Here is a 22,634-nt window from a genome sequence, read left to right as displayed (position 1 = left end):
TGAAATCCATCGCAGCTGCTTTTATATACAAGTTTTTGTTAATCTAACAAGCTGACACTTTTACTGTGGAAAGAGGAAAGAGATAAAAGGGCATCCTTTCCTTGAATCTGCTACTTAGCTAAAAGCATAACTCATCTAAGTGTTTAAATCACTGAAAACACAGGGGCAGCTTTTGAGAAGAAGATAATGGCAATAAAAGATTGATTTTGAAAGCACCGCCAATTTGCATTCACTGCGTAGGAGGTTCGTGTCTACGGGAGCAAGGGTTAAAATAGTACCCAAAATACCAAGTAATGCTGACCAGTTGTACTTCAAGGTCAGTGGTCTCCTGTCTGGCTGACACTAATATATCAAGGCAATACTTTGATTATCAAATTTAACTCATTTAAAAAGGCTAAGAAAACAATGTTCAGTTCCACAAACAGCCATAATTAATTCCACATGTCCAAATGCTTACTATGTAACTTCACAAGCACACACATACAAACATATATAACACACTCTCACATAAATTACTATTAGCATATTTTGCAATTGTTGGAGGAAGTTAAATGCTTCCTCAAAGCATTTGAGAAAGCATTTAATGCTACTGCCCAAGAAAGAAGCCTATTCACATTTTACTAGAAGTAACAACACATTGTTTTTGTACAGCAAAAGGTAAGCATTTTCTATCATACTAATTTCTAGTTATAAAAAAACTGTTACCCCATTGGCCTAATATGAAGTTTACAAAGTCTATCATATATAATCCAGGTGGTTATCAATTTAACATATACTAAAATTTGCCAATTGGGATTTAATGTACATAATATGGAAAAATGCAAGTTTGGAAGAATAAAATATCTTAGCAAAACATTAATTTGGTATTCGGATTATAATTTCTTATTAATAAAACAAATCTATTGAAGTTTACTCCCCCTTCTTTGGCATAATTAAAACAAATACTCCAAATTGCTTCCCAGAAGCTATCTCTTTTTTTAAAAAAAAACATTTTTAAGACTAATACCTGTGAAACTCTTGCAAAAATGTAAGCAGTACAAATACAAGAAAATCTTTAAAGAAAGATGACAGGGCATGTGGACAATCAGACAGGAATTTTCTGTAATTGCCAGGAAATTTGGACCTTCTTTAAATAACATCTATTCTTCAACTAAGAACTAATTCAGTATCTAATTCTTGAACTAAGTAGTGTCTCTCTGAAATTGTCTCCCAAAGAAAAAGACACATACTATTGATCAATGTTGTTTCTGAAGAAGATTTTATAATTTAAAAGCACTGAGTTTTAGCACAATGAATTTCCTGAATTCACTATGGATAGTTTCTTTCTGCCCATCTTCCCCAGTTATGCTCTATTTTCTTACAAATTGATTTACGATTCATGTAAGGAAAAAAATAAAAATAATAAATAGCATTTAACCCCTTTAATGCAGAACATCCAAAGAACATTTAAGCTGCAATAGGGAGACCAGATCCAGGCTGCAAAAATCTGAATAATTCATTATTTGGCAACATAGAGTTACAGCGTTCTGTGTTGCTTAGCTGCTATCTACTCGTCATCCAGAATTTTGGAAATAATGGACCTTCTATAATTATTTATCTGAAGGAAGCACTATTGAAGTTCATTGTATTTAGAAATAAGTCTAGCCTGAATAAACTGAGCTGTCAATTATACAATGAAATAAATGTTTGCCACTTACTATTCTCCCCTTTATACCTCTTTTCCCATGTAAGCCTGGAACACCCTGAAAAAAACAATGAAATGTAAATTTTCAGTAGAAGTTACAGGTTTACTTAGATATAGCTTGCTATCATTGTTCTTTCATTATTGTTTGTGCTTATTCATCATTATTACCATTACCAAATTAGAGTTTCACTGAATTTCTTTCAAGATAAATTTTGGTTGAGCAAAGATGACTCAATTTGCTCACATTTGTTTTCACAAGTGTTGATCACTTTTTCATTTTGTCCATTTTGGACCGTTAATGATATTCAAGGTAGCATTTCGAAGCTCATTCTTAATTCTTATGATTTACTGACACTGCTGTTTAATCAATAGTTTATGTCATGCTGTGCAAAGTAACTGAGGGCACCAAAGATGTCCTTAGAAATAAGAACACAAGGCATTCAATTTGTAATAAACAATTATATGGATCATGATTAATTAGATTTAGACTTCAATAAGGATTATGACAGAAAGGTCTTCCAGGGAAGAGAAGGTTCTTCGTATAAGCTGGCCCTAAATCAGGGATGGGTTCCGGCAGGCATTACTGTCGGTTCGCTAGTTTGCACACTGCGCATGTGCTTGATGCATGTGTGCTTGATGCGTGCACGTTTGATGCGTGCAGTACGCACATAAACAGTGCAATTAAAATTGTTCTGCTCATGCGCAGAAGCAAAAAAACAAGATGGAGATGCCATAGGCACCACCCAGAGAACCAGTTCAGGGGCGTGGCAGGCCTGGCTCGCTGCCAGTTCCAGCAACCAAAGCTGCCAAACCACTATCCGTTCGGCTTAACCAGTCCGAACCAGTAGGAACCTACCACTGCCCTAAATTGTTGAAAGCTTTAAAAGAATTGAAGTCTGAATTGATCTGGAAACAGACCAGAAGTGTGGGTGGCAACGCAATGGCATTCTAGTATAACTATTACAGCCAGTTCAAATAATAATCTAGCTGCTCATTTTAGACAGGTTTTCAGACTGCTTCCATGCACAATGCAATCATTCAACAGGGTTGAAGCATAAATTTCCATAAAATATGAATAAAAATATATTCCATATTCTATAAAACCTACTCTTTCTCCCTCAGGTCCAGGATTCCCAGCTACTCCCGGAGAGCCAATGAAACCCTTTGGAATTATAAATAAGAAAAACAAGAACATGAGAAACTTCTTCCCTAGCACGTTATATACAACTTTTAAGCTTACCAACATAACTAAAACATAAACTTTATGACTTCTGCAGTCCCAGTTGTTTCCAGAATGTTTGGAAAAAGGTTTAAGTGGTCCAGAATGTCAGGCAAGCTGTGCTGCTGGGATGAGTTTTTAAAAACTGAGATGCATTGTTTATCCTGGGCATCATGGTTTATTGTTGTAGCTGTTGTTTATACATTGCTCAAATTCACTCTTGCAAGATAGGCAGACATGTAAAATAAATACATAAATGGCCAAGATCCTTTTTCTTGATTAGCAGATTCACTATTCACGGTGAGAGTTAACTCTACATTTAGGAAAATGTACAGGGGCAAAAAGAAATTTTCCCTAATAAGTGCCTGTCGTGTAGCTTAAATTTTAAATTGGGGAAAGCTGCGATAACAGGCTTTATGTCAGAAACCAAGAAGTCTGTCCTCAACTTATGACCGCAGTGGAGCTTGCCCCTCACAATAGTGTGATGGTCATAAAGGAGGTTACCACATGATCAAACCCATTTTATGACCTTTTTGCAGTAGTTGTTAAGTAAGCACCACAGTAAACCAATTATTCACACTGGGCTTCTTTTGTCAAAAGAAATGGAAGTAAATGTCAGATTTTGGCAAAAACATTGTAAAACATGGTGATGTGATTGTGGGATGCTGCAAATAGCAACAGCAATAGCAGTAGACTTATATACCGCTTCATAGGCCTTTCAGGCCTCTCTAAGCGGTTTACAGAGAATCAGCATATTGCCCCCAACAATCTGGGTCCTCATTTTACCCACCTTGGAAGGATGGAAGGCTGAGTCAACCCTGAGCCGGTGAGATTTGAACCGCTGACCTGCTGATCTAGCAGTAGCCTGCAGTGTTGCATTTAACCACTGCGCCACCTTGGCTCAAACAGCTGTAAATATGGACAGATTTCCGAGAACACAAAATGCAGTCATGTTACTATGGCAGGGAGTTGTCATAACTTCAGAATTGGGTCAAAAGTAATCTATAAGTCCAGGATTACCTGTACTTCTGCTTTTATTTGACTTCAGAGGCAGAGCCTGAATAGCATCTAAGCACACCTTTATTTATGTAGTCTTCTGATATAAAACTAGTATATTTTAGAGGCCGAGGTGGCGCAGTGGTTAAATGCAGCACTGCAGGCTACTTCAGCTGACTGCAGTTCTGCAGTTCGGCTGTTCAAATCTCACCGGCTCAGGGTTGACTCAGCCTTCCATCCTTCCGAGGTGGGTAAAATGAGGACCCGGATTGTTGTTGGGGGCAATATGCTGACTCTGTAAACCGCTTAGAGAGGGCTGAAAGCCCTATGAAGCGGTATATAAGTCTAACTGCTATATCAGGATTTAATATAAAACCAATATCACAGGCATAAAAAAGGTTTCTATTCACATATGCACATACCCTAAAATTGTAGGATTGGCATGAACAGATTGGAGACGATGAGGATGAGAATAAAAGCCGTACGTTAATGAAACTCATTTGATGAATCAGAATCAATCAGTGAGTAATGAAAGAATAACTCTGCATGAAGGAGCTCTATCCCTACGTTGAATTATGGTTGAGCAAACAAAGCCATGCATATAATGCTTACTTACTCTTACGCCTTTAGGGCCTGGGTTACCTTCCGGTCCTGCTAAACCCTAGCACAAGAAAACATGTCTTTTACATAATTTTTCCAACAAGAAAACAATATATTTAGAAGGTGTTAAAGTTATTAATTTGCAACGTTGGTAACATGCTTTTTGAAATCATGTCTGTGAAAGTCAACATTCAGTACATATAATATGGTTCTCAGAGGGCTTGTAAAAAAATACATAATTCCTTTGGTATGGGTACTATTTCCTTTTTTGCTATAGTCAAATATTCATGAGAATTGCACTCTTACTTCAATAAAATATTTGGCTTCATAAGATTTTATAAGAATTTTTAATAAATTTAAACTTGGATGTGATTCCACATATTTTCCAATTAATATAATACCAATATGCTCATCCCAAATCTTTTTCTTCTTTAAGAATGGTTAGCATAATGCTATCGAGTTATGGAATCAACTATGAAACAGTATTGTAAACTTTTAATTCTGTATGTCCATGATAATAGTTTATTATTTAACTAATACTACAGAAGCCAAAGAACAAAGTTGAAACTAATCTGGGTATCTAGCTGAGAAATTATTTTTGCCATCACCAGTCATATTCATTGCATTTTATAATGAATCTAGACAATTATATTTCTATTTTACTTATAAAAAATTCCTTTTTCTCTTTATAAAACTCAGTAAGGAGATTAATGCAACACAAGGAGCTGTTCATCCTTAAGTATCATATGTTTTTTTTTATACAGCTGGCAGCTAATTTCCCGAAGATAGAGCTCTGATGGACTCTAAGCAGGGTTTGCAAAAAAAATAATATATTTTTTACTACGGGTTCTGTGGCCATGGCTTGGTGAGGCTGGTGTGGCTTGGTGTGAGTGGCAGAGGAAGGATACTGCAAAATCTCCATACCCACCCCATTCCAGGGGAAGGATACTGCAAAATCTCCATTCCCACCCCATTCTGGGGCCAGTCAGAGGTGGTATTTGCTGGTTCTCCAAACTACTTACAATTTCTGCTATCGGTTCTCCACTACCTGTCAGAACCTGCTGGTATTCCCCCCTTGGCTCTAAGTATGCTTAAGTTTGTGTTTGGCAGAACCATAATAAAAACATAAATACATAGCTGTTAATTCATATGTATTTTCTCTCTCATCTTCTGTCCACGGCACTTTTTTTAGTTCATCACTGTTATTACTGAAAAAGCAAAAACTACTCCAGTGCTAATTCTTATTTCTTAAATTATTTTTGTTAAATTGCTACTGTACAACTGTGTCAAATCAGCACTGATTTCTAATATACATGTGTTGAAGACCGCAACTTTGATATACCTTCTCATGATATACATGATTTTTTTTCAGTTATACTATTTGGAGAGTTTTCACTTAAAACTAGAAGGTGTTTTTTTTTTTTTTTTAGAATGAAATCTTGATAAGAAGAGCAAGGTTTCCCTTCAAAGTTTCCCTATACTGTTCTGGATAACTTAGTAAATGGAAAAATGCCTATTGCGTAGTTTTTTTAGATTCTAGCCTGAAATCTCTGTTTATGAAAAGGAAGTTTTATGACACTTCTATAGTTTATTAGGGAGAATGTTTATTGTTTTGTGAAAATTACAGCACTTCAGAACAGATTTTTTTAAAAAACAGTGTTGATTCAGGATCTAGATTCTTACATGAAACAGTCATGTTTTAAATTAAGTGACCAGCATTCTGAATAACATTTTGCTTAAGAGAAATGCCTGAAGTTAATTAATATTCCATTCAGTTTCTAGAAATGTTATTACAATAACAAAATTGCTCCAATCAGAATGATTATCTGAAGCTGAAAAAATAGGATGCACCTCCAATGATGGGAAAGCCTTGTACAGAAAAAAAAGGGGACAGTTAACGCAGTTTTTATATAGTTTGAACCGAGCCAAAAATAAGTGTACAAAATATTAGCATTGCCACAGCTTCCATGAAAGAATACTGACCACTACCTGTTTCCCTGAAAATAAGACTTCCCCAAATAATAAACCCAATCAGGCTTTTAAGTGCATGTGCTAAAACAAGCCCTTGCCTGAAAATAAGCCCTGCCCTAAAATATTTAAACACATGCACAGCCACTCCCTTCCATTTCCTGGGGGAAAGGGGGGGCATGCCCCACACGCACCTGCTATCAACACAGAACAACCCTACAGAGGCCCCTCCCACAAACCCTGCCTACCGTGCCCCTTCTCTTAGTGCTGACCGGAAAAAGAGCAGCAGGGCCAGCGATGCTAGAGCGGGCAAGAATGTGCCAGAAACAGAGACAGAACTTCCAGTCCTTTCTGGATCAGCTGACCCGTGGATCACAGGCTAAAGTTAAGGGGCCTCCTATACCTCAAAAATAATAAAACCTCCCCGAAAATAAGGCCAACCGCTTATTTTGGGGGTCAAAAAAAATAAGACACTGAATTGTCTTATTTTCAGAGAAATTTGGTATCTATTAAGAGTGATATTGTATGGGCAGAATTAAACAAAAGGCAGATTTAACATAGATTTAAAACAGAAAGAATTTAAATACTTATATGTTAACTTTCCCTAATATGATATTTTGCCATTATGTTTTTCTATACTGTTTAGATAAAATTTTAGAACATCCTGGCTTTATTAATCATTCATAAGTTTCAACATACCACTTGCCTGTATCTAACAAGCCAAGAATTTGCCAATAAGGGGGGAAAAATTCCTGGCTTCTCCTAACCCAATTCTTGCTTTAGATCATGCAGAATCAACCTCGTTTATGATTCTGATATTTTGGGGTAGCTATAACTAGGAATGTAAGTAAAAATAACATAAATAGCTCTGGTGGCACAGTGGCTAAACTGCAGTATTGCAGGCAAACTCTGCCCACAGCCTGGAGTTCGATACTGATGGGGCTCAAGGTTGACTTAACCTTCTATCCTTCCAAGGTCAGTAAAATGAAGACCCAGATTATTGGGGACAATATGCAACTAATACTTCTATGTTGTAAGCCATTGAAAGACTGCTCTAAAGCACTATATAAGCCTAAATGCTATTGCTATGGTATAAACCATTTATTGTGGGTGGAACAAGTCACATTAGAAGCAATGGATGCCCCAGCACAAGAACTCTAGAATTCTAACTTATGTTTCTTCTAATAATTCAGCCTGTTTCTTTCATCGTTAGATATAATGCCAATTATTTCTATTATAGGATTAATTCTAGAATACCCCCACCCTTGTTGCTATGTGCAATAAGTATACTTTGGAAACAAACTATACACATTAAGTACCATACAGCAAATTAAATTAGGTAGGGATATCTTGATGTATTTTTTAAAAATTATCATTTCTAGTAATTGAGGTTTGAAGTATAGTTACTGCACCTGCCTGCCAGGGTAACCAAGAGCCCCAGGGTTGCCAGTCAATCCTAGAATTCCCTAAATTGAGAAGAAAAAAAGACACTTTAATCATCTATGTAAGTATGAAATATTCATTACAAGTCCACACTTCATTTAAGCTTACATAAAATATATTCTGCATGCAGCATCATAACTCAAGTAAGCAGTGGAGAATGTAACTCAAAAGTAGTGCGGTAAAGAGCATGGCCATTTGATAGGGCAGTGATGGCTAACCTTTTTCCCATCGCGTGCCAAAAGCGAGGGGAGTGCAGGGAGGTTGTGCGCGGGCGTGCCCATACCCATAATGCTATGTGTGCGACCCCCCCTCCCTCTGCTTTTGGCACGTGATGGAGCCATTTTTCACCCTGCCCAGGCTCCAGAGGCTTTCTAGGAGCCTTGGGAGGGCAAAAACAGCCCCACCAAGACCTGGAAGCTTCAGGAGTCTGTTCACGAACTTCCGGTTTGTGCGTTGGGTTGTTTCTCTCCCTCCAAAAACGGCCAAAAAAGAAGGCTGAAGTCAGCTGGCCAGAACGCGCAATGCCTCACATGCCCTAACAAATGGCTCTACGTGCCACCTGGCTTTTTAGGATTTTTTTAGAGTATAGAAAAAAATAAAAGAAATTGTACATTTTCTTTAGATAAAAGAATGAGATGTTGTTATGACCTAGACTTCCTGATACAGTAAAACACATACAATTAAGTTCAAAAATCTTCTTTTTATTTCAAAGGGTGTGAATTATATTCATTCACAGCCCGTAATGAGTTCCAAATAGTAGTAAAGAGTTCTACAGCAGGCTGCCAAAGTCCTTCGGAATAGGACTGATAAGCACCCACCTTTATCTTCTTTGAAAATGCTGCCAAAGACTTAACTGGCAATAAGCTTGGCAAGGCCACACGGAGCAAAGAGTCCAAATGTATTTTCAGAAGGTAAACTGACCAGCATTAACCAAGTTGCTTCCTGCCAAGTTGCTGACCATCTCTAATTTACACACATAGATAGTACTTAAAACCAAGGACATGACTCAGCAACTACAGCCAGCCAATCACACAATCTGAAATCAGACCAGGACTCAGAAAGGTATTTAAAGGCCAGTACTCCAGTACTCCCCCAGACAAGCACACTCCAAAGTGCATTGAAGATGTCTCCTCGAATGGGGACAAAACGTTTGTAACCAAATCGCCAACCTCAGAGCTCAAAACAACAACATCACTGCTTTTTATTTTGAATAGCAATAGTTGTCTGATATGTGAGATTTTAAGTGGTGTGCAGGATTAAACATTGGCTCACATTCATACAAAAGACATCTGACAACCAGCCAAGCAAGCATGAGGAGCTTATTAAATATTTGGGATTAATACACGACATATCAAATCATGATAGTTTTACTTACTTGTTCCCCTTGTATCCCTCTTGGTCCTGGATAGCCCACTAAACCCTGTAGGTATAAAAAAACAACAACAAATGTTGCACTAAAGTCTAAAACACTCCCATATGTCTCCATATAAACAGAAGCAAGCACAATCCTTTTTTTTTTAAGCTCTCCCAAGAGAATTTTGCCAAGTTTAGTTTTTAGACTTGGCAAAATTTCAGGACATGAAGTACGAACGGAAAATAATACTGATATAGAGAGGGAGAAATACTTATATCGTTATAATTACTTACTAAAATTCTAGTATGTCACCTGGCAGATATGAAATGTAGATTTATTTTATGTAACCTATAAATTATATATTTATTTCAAATTTGTATATAGATGTAGTTTTCCAATTCCAAATATTTTGTTTTTATGACAATAGAAGCATTTCAGTAAGATAGCTGATGCGGACTTGTTGGATAATTCACAATAAAAAATTTTTGCCTGTTTGATCAGAAAGTTTTTGGAAACTTTCTGATGAAACATGCTGTATATTATAGAAAATATACAATATACTGTTATGGGGAAATCACATAATATACCCTATATTAACTGGTGAGAGCTAGTGCAGTGTAATGCTTAAGGTGCTGGACCAGGGCTGAGGAAATACAAATTAACTCAGGAATGGAAGCTAGGTGGGTGACCGCTCAGTTCTAGCATGGGAAGGAAGAAACAATTATCTATAATCCACCTAGAGAACCGAGGTGGCGCAGTGGTTAGAGTGCAGTACTGCAGGCCACTTCAGCTGACTGCTATCTGCAGTTCGGCAGTTCAAATCTCACCAGCTCAAGGTGACTCAGCCTTCCATCCTTCCGAGGTGGGTGAAATGAGGACCCAGACTGTGGGGGCGATATGCTGACTCTGTAAACCGCTTAGAGAGGGCTGAAAGCCCTATGAAGTGATATATAAGTCTAACTGCTATTGCTATTGTGTGAACATAGATAAATGAAGTATTTAAAATGGAGTAGATTGATCAGGGCTGATAATAATATGAATTCATATTCTCCCAAACATACATATAGAAATTGCTTTCAAGTCTAAATTAAGAAAGGCATTGACCAGGAACAGATAAAGAAAGCTGAGAATTTATCAAAATTATGAAACATAACATCACAATATGAGTAATTGCAACAGAAATATAAAAAGGATAGGCACCACAAGTTCACAACACACGTTTAATACATGGCCCACACATGGCCATTATGAAATCATCGATGTGTACAGTTTGATGTGGAGGAGAGTATTTTGAAAGCATCTGAAAATATTCTATTAACACCTTTTGGATGTTTTTGGCAAAATGAATGAATGAATAGCTTGACAATACAGAGGTAAATAGTTACCTGTTTCTTAAGATTTGGTATCAATAAAACAAGGGAGGAATAAAGCAAGGGGGTTATTTGAAGAGCAGGTGCAAATCCTTCACATGAAAAGTAGGTCTGAACATAAATATGCATTATTGCGGTTCCTAAATTAATATTTTTCCACTGTCCCTATTCATCCATCAGCACATTTCACTTCCTCTTCTTCTACATAAAGGAGATCTAACTCCCTTTTGTGGTAGCTATTCTAAAGGGTTTTAAAGCGAACAAAGAAAATACATGGTAGTGATAATTAGTCTATAAAGGTAAAGCGACATTACAGCTGACAGAGATCCTTGCTTATCAGGAAGCTGCAGTACTTTTATGTGGCTGCCTGCCCCATTTTCTTGAGCTTTTAAGAGAAATGTTGGGTTACAGCAATAACTTCAGTCTGAGAATCCAGACAGTAGACCACAGCTAGTAATTGATGATTTCAGACTTGCATACAAATGAGGGGAAAAAATTAACAAAGTGAATGGAACTCATTCTAGTCAGTGAATTTGAATAACTATAATTTCATACTGCTTTTTTGAAAAACACATGTGCTTATCATTTCTTTTAATTACAGGAAGACCTTGGCTTATAAACATTCATTTACAATACAACAATGCAATGCAATGCAATGCAATGCAATGCAATGCAATGCAATGCAATACAATACAATACAATGCAATACAATACAATAGCAGAGTTGGAAGGGACCTTGGAGGTCTTCTAGTCCAACCCTCTGCCTAGGCAGGAAATCCTATACCATTTCAGACAAATGGCTATCCAACATCTTCTTAAAGACTTCCAGTGTTGGGGCATTCACAACTTCTGGAGGCAGGTTGTTCCATTGATTAATTGTTCTAACCGTCAGGAAATTTAGTTCTGAGTTACAGTGGCATTTTAAAAAGTGACTTAACAACTGTGTCTCACATTTACGACCATGCAGCCTTGTCAAATCATGTGATCAAAATGTGGTTGCTTGGCAATTGGCATGCATTTACAATGGTTGTGGTGTATAGGGAGTCATGTGTTCGCCATTTGTAACTTTCCCAGCTGGCGTCCGACAAGCAAAGCCAATAGAGAAAGCTGGATTCCCTTAATGATTGTGCAATTCATCTAACAATTGCAGTGATTTGTTTAACAACCATGGCGAAAAAGGTCATAAAGTTTGACACAACTGACATAACAACCGTCTTGATTAGCAATGGAAATTCTGTTCTCAATTGTAGTTGTTAAGTCAAGGACTACCTGTATTAGGCTGATTTTAATTTTGGAGTTATGATGCTTTTTTGTCTATGGAGATTCTCAGTCATCCAGGTCATAGTTGTACCAAAAGTGTTTTTTTATGAGACAACTGGACTTTTCTTGTTTTAATTTGAAGACGTTTTGCTTCTCATCCAAGAAGCTTCTTCAGCTCTGACTGGATGATGCGGAATGGAAATATTTATATTCCCTGCAGACAGCTGGTAATTTGCAACCTTTTAGGGGTGTCGTTGTGGCACTGTGCTGTCTGCAAGGCATATAAATCCTTCCATTCCCCATCATCCAGTCAGAGCTGACGAAACTTCTTTGAAGGGAAGTGAAACATCCTTGAAGAAAAAACAAGGAAAGTCAAGTTGCTTCCTAAAAAAGCACCCTTGGGATAATGCTTTTTTATTCTCACCTGGAATAAATTAAATAGTAGTCGAATATAAGGCAGGCTTTCTGGCTATTGTTTAAACCACTTTGTATTAACTCTGCAGATCGAAAGAAACTTTAGAATCTAAAAGTTTTAGTATACTCTTTTCTGAACAAAAAAATTGGCTATAAATACAATAAATACAATTTCACATTTGCCTGCAATGTGTAACAATTTTCAGATGAAGCATGCTGATTTGTCATGTCTTGTTTATAGCACTGGTGAATCCAACATTAATTCATTCTGATATATTATTCTTGTTCTGTTTAGAATAAACTCTAGAAGACACAATAATAGCAATAGCAATAGCAGTAGACATATACCACTTCATAGGCCTTTCAGGCCTCTCTAAGCGGTTTACAGAGAGTCAGCATATTGCCCCCAACAATCTGGGTCCTCATTTTACCCACCTCGGAAGGATGGAAGGCTGAGTCAACCCTGAGCCGGTGAGATTTGAACCGCTGACCTGCTGATCTAGCAGTAGCCTGCAGTGCTGCATTTAACCACTGCGCCACCTTGGCTCTATAATAATAATATATTATTATAGTAATAATATATGTAATAATATATTACATTGTGTAATATATTGTCATAATTAGCAGCCTCTACATATTTTGTTTGAAATTTGGTTGGCAATTCTTCAAATTAACTAGCTATCCTTAAAAAAAAACCATGCTTTACATTTTGTATAAGTAAAATATCATTTGAATGTTATTTCCAATTATATAAATACATATGCCTTCCTCCCTGCAAGATATTTGTAGTAGTTAGGTCACATTCAATTTCTCTCTTGATCAACTCTCCAGAGTGAGTAGTTGGGGAATAACATGGGGGGGGTGTCTTGCTATGGGATCACAAGCTCCTTGTACACATGTAGAAACCTCAACAGCTGTCTGAATCCCAATTAAAATTTGAACTGAATTTACATCTCGGAAATCCACTTTACTAAAGTAATACATTTTTCTGTCTCTCTTTTTACATACTGTACATATTGTTTGAAAGCAACAGAAAATATATACTATAACTGTTTACTGGAGCATCCTCATATACAGAAGATACAAAGTTGGAGTGATCATTATGAAAAAACTAGATCATCTAGGGAAGTAAAATAACAAATTTGATGAGAATTGCAGATTTTGTGGGGCTTATTTGTGGAAAACAAGCTTACTACCAAAAATTACTCCCACTCTGCCTGGATATAAGCTGACAGCCAGCTTTACACTAATCAAGTCCAAAGCACGTTCTGACAAGGTTCCAGCTCAGTGTTCAGAAGCCTGATGGGTTTTGCTTTGACAAGATGGCTGTCAAGATTGCTCAGACAGGACTGGAACAAGTTCTAACAGCAATCTTTCTTTTTTTTAAAGCACAAACAATATCTAATCCTTTGGTGCACAAAGCTGGATAACTGACTGAACTTGTTTCTACTCTGCATGGACAAGCTGACATCAAAATAAGGATTAGTTGCTGCTATAAAAAGCACGCAGCCCTGAAAAATAAACGTGGAACAAAAAAATGGGAATATCTTCCTCAAAAATAAAGTAGGAATGATACAAAACAAAACAAAAAAGCTTATTCTTCTCATTTAAAATATGTTTTTTTAGATTGGATTGCTTTATTGGGGTTTTTTTCAGTGAAAGGTTAACTTTATATAGCTGCAAATTTCTATTTTTGTTTTATTTGGCATATAAATGAAAATGTAATGATTTATTTCTTGCTCAACTTTAATTATTCGTGAAGGTGGCTTTGTTGTCAAACAATTCATTTATAGTTTAGAGGGTTGTGGCATCAGAAAGATTGAAATCTTGTTTTATAAAAAGCTGGGTTTTTAAAGCAGGCAAAGCCAAAATCAAATTAATTACATTATGGCTTCACAAAATGTTGGTCATGCAGTAAACTTTAATGCCTGCCTGTATCAAATTCATTTGACTGCAGAAGGACGGAACTGAGTGGATGAATTGAAACCATATTCAGTGATAAAATCTGATAAACAAACAAACAACGAAACAGTGCAACCCCATCCTAACCACAGGTAGATAAATTTTGATGTCAGGGAAGCCGCAAACTGTATTTTTAAATTTTTTGTTATTATAGTATTTTACAAAAACATTTTGAAAAGATTTGTGACTCAGTCCAAAATAACAATGTCAGGCTTAAGTAGCTAGTTCTGAATTAGAGGCAGGCAATCTGTGGAGATTCATCCAGGTCATGGTTGTCCCAAAGGTGCTTTTTCAAGAGGCAACTTGAATTTTCTTTGAAGACGTTTCGCTTCTCATCCAAGAAGCTTCTTCAGCTCCTTGGATGAGAAGTGAAACATCTTCAAAAAAAAAAAAAAACAGACAGTCCAGTTGCTTCTTGAAATAGCACCGTTGGGATAGAGGCAGGCAGGTTTGGATGACCTCAATATATGGAGAGATAGTTCTCAGTTATGAACAGAGTTCGGTTGCTCCCGGTTCAGCTCGGATCAGGCAAAACAGTAGTAGCGGCGGAGGGAGGCTCCGCCCACCCGCCCGGACACTTTTGCACATGCAGAAGATTTTTATTGTGCCATTTGATTTGCCAGAATAATCTGCATTTAACATTGATCTGTTTTTTTGCCATCTCTACTTGACAAATATTAAACGTTGTTTAAGGATCTGGATAACTTCATTGGATTTTAGGCACATGTAACACAAAAGTCTGGATTCATTTTAAAAAGGGATCAACCTAAGCTTTCAAACTGAGGCCCATTTCATCTTGGTGGAACCTGAACTATTAGTTTATTAGACTTACTAAGAATGTTGGACCTACTAATATATGGACTTAAAAAAATAAAATAAAGTACAAGCAAGCATACAATTTTCTGTTCCGGGTAAATGCACCATTCAAGGAATATTGGCACATTAATTCCAGATTTGGTGTGGGTTTTTTTAATTGATAAATGAAGTCCCACTAATCAACGTTAAAATAAAGCAATCTTTAATTTCTGGCCAAATATAATCATTTCTTCCCTTCTCAACTGCAAAGGCTGTTTTCTATTTACTATTTTTTTTTCTAAAATGAAGGTTTGTTGTGGTAAAACATTTATATTGTACTTTTAAAGAATATAAAATTCAACCCTATATCCTTGAAGGAAAGGCCTTCATGCAGATCTGACAATCAATAAAGACTGCTAAGTTGATTAGTTATCAGACTAGCCAGATAGAGAACAATCAAATTTAATATTAATCTTTTTCTGTCCCTCTTCTAGGATGTGGAATCCTTAAGAAATACAAAGCATTATTCAAAAAATAATGCTGCAAAGCTCTATATTTCACACAAATGGATTCATAGAGAGATTTGGCTACATAATGTTAACATGGGAGACATTATGCAAATGAATATGTATGATCTTTAAAATGAAAGAAGAAATCAAATCTCCAAAGTACTCTTTTTACTGTCTTATAGCTTATTATAGGAATGCTAAATAATTATATATGAATATTGTAATGCTCTTCCGGTTCCCGAAGAGTCTCTTGACAGTTTATAAATATTAGATATTGAATTAGAATTAGAATTAGAATTAGAATTAGAATAAGTTTATTTATAGGCCGCCCTTTTCCCTGAGGGGACTCAGGGCGGCTAACAACTTATATGGGAGGGGGAACATACAATGACATATAACACAATGTATAATTAAAATCGAACAACATTCATTCAACATTCGGGTGGGGGCGGATTATACTCTTTACCCCCAGGCCTGACGGGATAGCCAGATCTTGAGGGCTGTGCGGAAGGTCTGAAGGGTGGTGAGGGTACGAATCTCCACGGGGAGATCGTTCCAGAGGGTCGGAGCTGCTACTGAAAAGGCTCTCTTCCGCGTAGTTGCCAGCCGGCACTGGCTGGCAGATGGCACTCGGAGGAGGCCTAATCTGTGAGATCTGATGGGTCGAGAGGAGGTAATTGGCAGGAGGCGGTCTCTCAAGTACGCAGATCCACTACCAGATCCACTGCGTACCAAGTACGCAGATCCACTACCATGGATCTTAGCCTAATCAACTCTGACCACTTTAATAGATTTGGTGAAGAACTCTGCACCAAATAAGTAATCATAAGCTCATCATAACTCAGAAGAAACACAGTATAATCTCAACCTATATATACTTTTTATTTCTTATATAAAATATGCTCAATTTCCTCCAAACAGCAGAATTCCAGTCAAAAAAGGAGCACCTCAATTGCCACGAAATTACAATTTGTCAATTTTCTTAGTTTCCAAGGCATCCATGATTCAAGTAATTTATATTCTTATAACAGGGCTTTTCTTGAAAACTCTTTTTTAAAAGAGATTTATTTAAACAATGTTTTATAGTATTGGAGTCTTATTGGTTATTGAAAACTTTGTTTCCTACATTTTCAGTATCAGGAGTGGCTCGGATGATGAATTGCAACCTCACATTCTGAAATCTGTAATAAATTCCTTTTACACATGAGCATTATTTGTAATTATAAACCTTAATAATGGCCTACAAACACACATACAAAAAAAAGAATCTTACCTTTTCACCTTTGCGGCCCTCTATGCCAGGTAGCCCTGTTGGTCCTGCATCACCCTATAAATTTAATATAATGTTAATGTAGCATGATACTAGATCAAAGAATAACCATATATTCTAGAAAGACTATGTTCCCCACAGCCCTCAAACTACTGCAACATAACCCATCTTCATGGCATGTCTTCTACCATCAGCAGATTTCAGTGACTTTAAGCCAAAGATTCAGAGAATCTCCTGCAGATCTTTCTGTGTGTGAACAGCAGTGAACTAGCAAAGATTCCTGATTTTTGGTAGTACAACAGTAACATTATAATTCCTTGCTCTTCTTAAATTATATTTCTGAAACAAAGAAAAACTCGGAGTGAATTTTTGTGGAAGAATTATAAACTCTGTTAAGGCTGGTATTAAGAATGAAGTCCAGGAAACAGAAATATTTAAATCAAAATACGGTAGGTAGGTGATCCTTGCTGATTTTCGGATGTACATTTAACACAGATTATTATTATTAAAAAAATTAAATAGCATCATGTTTGATTTTGATGGTAAACCACCAGGAAATATAATGGCAGCAGACTGAAAAAATCATTGAAGGAAATGATGTGAAATCCATATTATTTACAAGAAAGCTATACAGATATCTCCATGAAATCATCAATAATTAATCTGAATTCCAAAGGGATGATACTATTTACATATTATCCTTTTGCCTCAAGCTCTGGATAGTGCATCTTGTAATAACAATGAAATTGCTCGATGATCGCATTAGATTACAGCTTGATTGCCCTGGTGTGTATCAATAGCACCATCTTCAATAAATAGAGAGGATCGTTGCTTAAGAGCCGAGGTGGTGCAATGGTTAGGGTGCAGTACTGCAGGCCACTTCAGCTGACTGTTATCTGCAGTTCAGCGGTTCTAATCTCGCCGGCTCAAGGTTGACTCAGCCTTCCATCCTTCCGAGGTGGGTGAAATGAGGACCCAGACTGTGGGGGCAATATGCTGACTCTGTAAACCACTTAGAGAGGGATGAAAGCCCTATGAAGTGGTATATAAGTCTAACTGCTATTAATACAATAGTTTCAACCTTTTTTCCCCAAATATAAAGCATGCAGTATTCATTTCTATTAGTCTTTCTATTAGTTTTCAACTTAGTAATATAAATCAAGAGAACCTGCAGCTGTGTCAAAGAAGTCTTTCCAAGCAAAATTAATTGGTGAAATAGATTATATCCAAAAGAAAGTCAACAACAATACAAGAGCACATTATAAGGATCAATGTAGCATTTTGAGATCCATATTTTCACCAATTACACAAACTCATCATTTTATTTCCCCTTTTGTTTGTGAATTGTGAGTCACCCTCCCACCAAAGAGATGAAGCTTGCAGTATTGACGCTGCTTTGATCATTTTGACGAAAGCAGGGAATTTCTGTTGATGCCCATGCTTTAACAAGGAAAGGTTTGTAACTCTGCAAACCACAATTTCATTTGTCTACATAATCCTCCTATAATTTTAAATTGGACATAAAAACATTAATCATGCAGTACAAATAAGAATATGGGCAATATTTCTATTAGATAGTTCTAGATCATAAAATCATTTACTTTTTCTCCACGCTTTGCTCGTCCTGGGGAAAACCCTGGATCACCTTTAGGACCCTGGGATAACAAAATTAAATTAATATATGAGACACTGGTATTATTGCTAAAATCACTTAGAAGAGAATATGTTATTTAGGAGAAAACTATATAGATTCAATGAAAAATAAAAATTAACACTTTAATCAAGCAAATAATTTCCATTATATAATGGAGGTATTATTTTAACATGCAATTTGCAACTTTAGTTCTTCTATGAGTTTGTATAGATGGCTTAGATCTAGAAAGAGAAAAACACAGTTTCAGGATTCTTGTAGCTATATTTTAGAAATATTTAATACTTCTCTGGTAGTTTAAAGTATATAATCCAAAAAGGACAAATTAAATTACCACCATCTTACTCCAATAAAAGGACTATTCTATTCTTCAATCTCCTCAATCTTCAAACCATAAAGCTGCATCTAAAAATATCCCCAATAATTCATAATAATTTCCTTTCTTATGTTCCTTTACCTTCCTCTTATTCTAATATCTGTTTTCTCCTCTTTTCCTTAAATGTTCTCCTAGTTTTGTTTTCTGCATTTACTCAGCTTTAGCATAGTTTAAGCCAAGTTAGCAAACCTCTGTGGCAATGGCAAAGTAATTCATTCATTCATTTCATTCATTTATTAAATTTATAGGCCGCCCAATCCCGGAGGACTCCGGGCGGCAAAGTAATTACCATTCTGCCTCCCAAAGTAAAATGGGAAAGTTTCAAAATTTTCTCACCCAACCTCAGGTGAGAAAGCTTAAAATGAACAACCCCACATTTTACTTGACTTCAAGGTTCTTTTTTGAGAGCTTCCCAAAATCTCACAGATGTTAAATTCTCATAGGTGTTAGCATACTGTTTTAAAATAATTTTTATTTAGTTTGAGAGGTAGGCAAATGGTATATATGTTTGATTAATTCTGGCACGTATGGGTATGATTCCTGTCTTAAGCCTGTTTGGAAACCATGTTCTTTCTGAAATACTTGTCCTGATTTGTTAGGGTTGTTAACTGATTTTCCTATTTTGGGACTATCCACTCAAGGGACCTGAATCAGTTTTGGGTCAAGTAGTGTCACTCTATGTGTGCAAGCATACCAACAAAGGCCAGGGGTACAGAGGGTCTAAGAGGCATCATGTACACTATATCATGATGACTTTGTACAAATGATAGCAATTATGTATTTGAGTCATCTTGAGTAGCAAAATGGAACAAGTACATGATTTGTATAATGGCTTCCTGCAACGTCAACTTCTACAGGATTCTTACATACAAATGTATTATTTAAACCCAAAGAGGCAGTTTGTAAAATCTGGAAAAGGATCTAGCTATATTAATAAAGTATCTTTGTCTCGACTTAAACCATTTAAAAATACATGGCACAATGAAGTAATTATATTTATACCATCAATTATTGAATTATTTCAAAATTTTACCTCACTAACTTTGTTCAGTATCTAAAATGTGTGGGACATTTCTTCATTTCCCTTTTCTTAATGACTTTTAAATGATACAATATTAACCCATGTATCAATATTAACCCATTTTTTTAATCTTATCTGTTTCTTCTAATTATTCTAAAACTTGAAGAGGTGAAATTTTTATTATTTCTTTTTTACAAGCAGGCTGCGGATCCTATCAATAACAAGAGATTAACTGTTAGGTGTTCTGAGAACCCACAGAACATTAAAGCTTGGGATTAACCCCAAAAAATTATTTTGGCTGCCTGCTCAAACTTGTTGGTGATTGTAATGATGTAGGCTGACATAATCTTGGTAAAAACAGCTGTTCATGCTAATTAGAGAAGCTGATGAAGTTCTACTGAGCTTAATTTAGAAAGGATTAAATCTGTCTTGAAAGTAATGGTAGTTTTACTGACCCTTAAATTCTTCTCTGGCTCCAATTGAAGAATTGCCATTTCTCTAGCCTATTAATTCCTCACTGTCTATCATAATTATATTTTCACTTCCTTACACTCAACAGGAGAAAATTAGGAAGCTGCAAGGGTAAGTACAAGGAACCATTGCTTGTCAAAACTTTATTCACTACACCTGAATTTGTTGCTGCAGTATTCTCCTCCTTCTTGAATCAATCATGTTTTTCAACTTTCAACCCCAAAAACCTAAATTTTCAAATTAACCCAAACATTACTAACCCAGATTCATATGTCAAAATATTCTCCATTTGCTGTGCTAGATACTTAGTTCACTCAAAAATTACAGGGTACTTGTTTTACATTAACCTGTGCAAAGCTTATCTAATATATTTTAATGGCTGGGAGCAGTTTTTAACACCTGTCACTGCAGGTCAGATTCCCGCTCTAAGGAACTGTATTAGAACAAATAGCTATAGTTGTTTTTATCCTGTAACTCATTTATCAAGGAGCTCTAACTAAATCTGAGTTGAAGGCTTTCCAGAATTCCATACAGCTGTCTAGAGCTATCTAAATAGTTTCTGCTACGGAAGCTCCCTTTCAACCTGCCTACTAGATTTGACTCTATCAAAGCATTACAGTATTTTACCCTTCAGGTAACAAGATATCCTTTAGCTTAGAAAGTTGCTAAACAAATAAAAGAGGAATGCTTGGGCAAGACCTTTAGTTCAGTATGCAAATATTTTCTTTAAATAATGCATAAATAAAATTAAAAATGGCTGCTTGGTTAACCCTTGCCTTTTAAAGCATAAACCACCTTTTAAATAATGGTTTTGCTTTTACAGATTCTCTCTTCACAGTCCTCTCTTAGGAACCACAACTGGGATGAGTAATTTGGTTGCTAAGCAATGAGGTTGATAAGCGGAAAATCATGCGGTCATGATGGGCATTCTATATTACCGTGTTTCCCTGAAAATAAGACCTGTTTTTATTTTCTTTTAGGCTCTGAAATAAGCACTAGGACTTATTTTGGGGGGATGTCTTATTTCTTTTGAGTGCCATGGCCATAAGGTCGGGGTGGTGGTGCTGCCCTTCCCACCTCACATTAGCTTACTTCAGGGCCCCTGCAGCCTCGACATCTGCCTTGCCTCATGGTGATGGGCTACTTTTCCGGCATCGGTGTGGCATCAGAGCAGGACACTGAGTGACATCTTGGTGCAGTGGCCGCGAGACAAAGCAGTTGTCGGAGCGTGGATGGCCTGGTTGCGGGGACTCTGAGGTAAGTTGGTGCGGGGCATTTGGGCTAGTGCCCTGCCTCACCTTGTGGCCACAGAAATGGTGCATTGCTCAGCCTCCTACGACAGTGAAGCACCAGTGCCAGAAGAAGTGAGCCAGCTGCCACGTGGGTTTCTCTTGCACATGGCTGCTAGTGCTGTTGGAACAAGGCTATTGTCGGGATGGGGATGGCCTGGATGCCGGAGCGCTATGGTAAGCCAGTGTGTGCATAGCTCCATCACCCTCGCCTCGCCTTATTCTTATCGGTGGTACCATGAGCAACCAGATGGAATGGGCGGCTGCACAGGTAGGGCTTATTTGGGGGATAGAACTTATATTTGGCACACAGCCCTAGCATGCAGCCCTAGCATGCTAGGGCACATAGCCCTAGCATGCAGAAAACATGCTAGGGCTTATTTTTTGGATAGATCTTATTTTCAGGGAAACACGATACTTGCCCTTTGGTTGTTAAAAAAAACAGACAGGTCATTAACTAAAAAATCATCAACATTACTCATGTGTAGCATACCTTTGGACCAGGCAAACCTGGCAGCCCAGGATTTCCGTGTGGGCCTGGAATACCCTATGGAAAATATAAAATACATAGTAATTACAAAGAACAGTAAGGATGGGTCTTCATTTGTGCAAGGACATTTGTTAGGGATTATTAAGCTATTTATGTTGAGTGTCATGAACGCTGCTCTAAATAAATTATTCAGAAATCATTACAACTAAACCTGGTTTAGCCCCCCCCCAAAATAGGGTATGTATTAGAAACAGGTTCCAGAGAGGCTTCTTCCTGTCAGTCTCAGTTGCTGTCATTAATTGAATCCCACCAAGTCGCTAGGTAAGGATCGACCCCAATCCAAGCTATTCCTAGCTTGGTCCTTCCCAACCCCAAACCTCCGTGAGATAAGGGACTACCTCCCCTTCAACTCTCCTACTCATCTATCTCCTCCCCATCACTGTCCTTTTGGCCACTCTATGGTTCAATCCCTCCGCCACCGCTCAAATAATC

At 37.0% G+C, this 22,634-nt stretch overlaps 1 protein-coding gene across 1 annotated transcript in view; it reads right to left on the bottom strand.

The window, feature by feature from the left end:
- Window positions 1-22,634, bottom strand: part of COL24A1 (collagen type XXIV alpha 1 chain) — a 155,693-nt gene that overhangs the window by 95,867 nt on the left and 37,192 nt on the right. Inside the window, exons 5-12 of the mRNA XM_087719353.1 lie at window positions 22,146-22,199; window positions 18,446-18,499; window positions 16,848-16,901; window positions 9,286-9,330; window positions 7,880-7,933; window positions 4,516-4,560; window positions 2,793-2,846; window positions 1,698-1,742 (exon numbers count right to left, since the gene is read on the bottom strand). Coding sequence (XP_087575479.1) covers window positions 1,698-1,742; window positions 2,793-2,846; window positions 4,516-4,560; window positions 7,880-7,933; window positions 9,286-9,330; window positions 16,848-16,901; window positions 18,446-18,499; window positions 22,146-22,199 — 405 coding nt within the window. The remainder of the gene's footprint in view (window positions 1-1,697; window positions 1,743-2,792; window positions 2,847-4,515; window positions 4,561-7,879; window positions 7,934-9,285; window positions 9,331-16,847; window positions 16,902-18,445; window positions 18,500-22,145; window positions 22,200-22,634) is intronic.

Source organism: Thamnophis sirtalis, unplaced genomic scaffold, assembly GCF_051295495.1.
Source record: "Thamnophis sirtalis isolate CommonGarterSnake01/CBP01778 unplaced genomic scaffold, rThaSir2_p1.2 scaffold_7, whole genome shotgun sequence".
NCBI lineage: Eukaryota > Metazoa > Chordata > Lepidosauria > Squamata > Natricidae > Thamnophis > Thamnophis sirtalis.
Note: the sequence above shows the minus strand (reverse complement) of the source record. Positions and strands in the feature narration are given on the sequence as shown.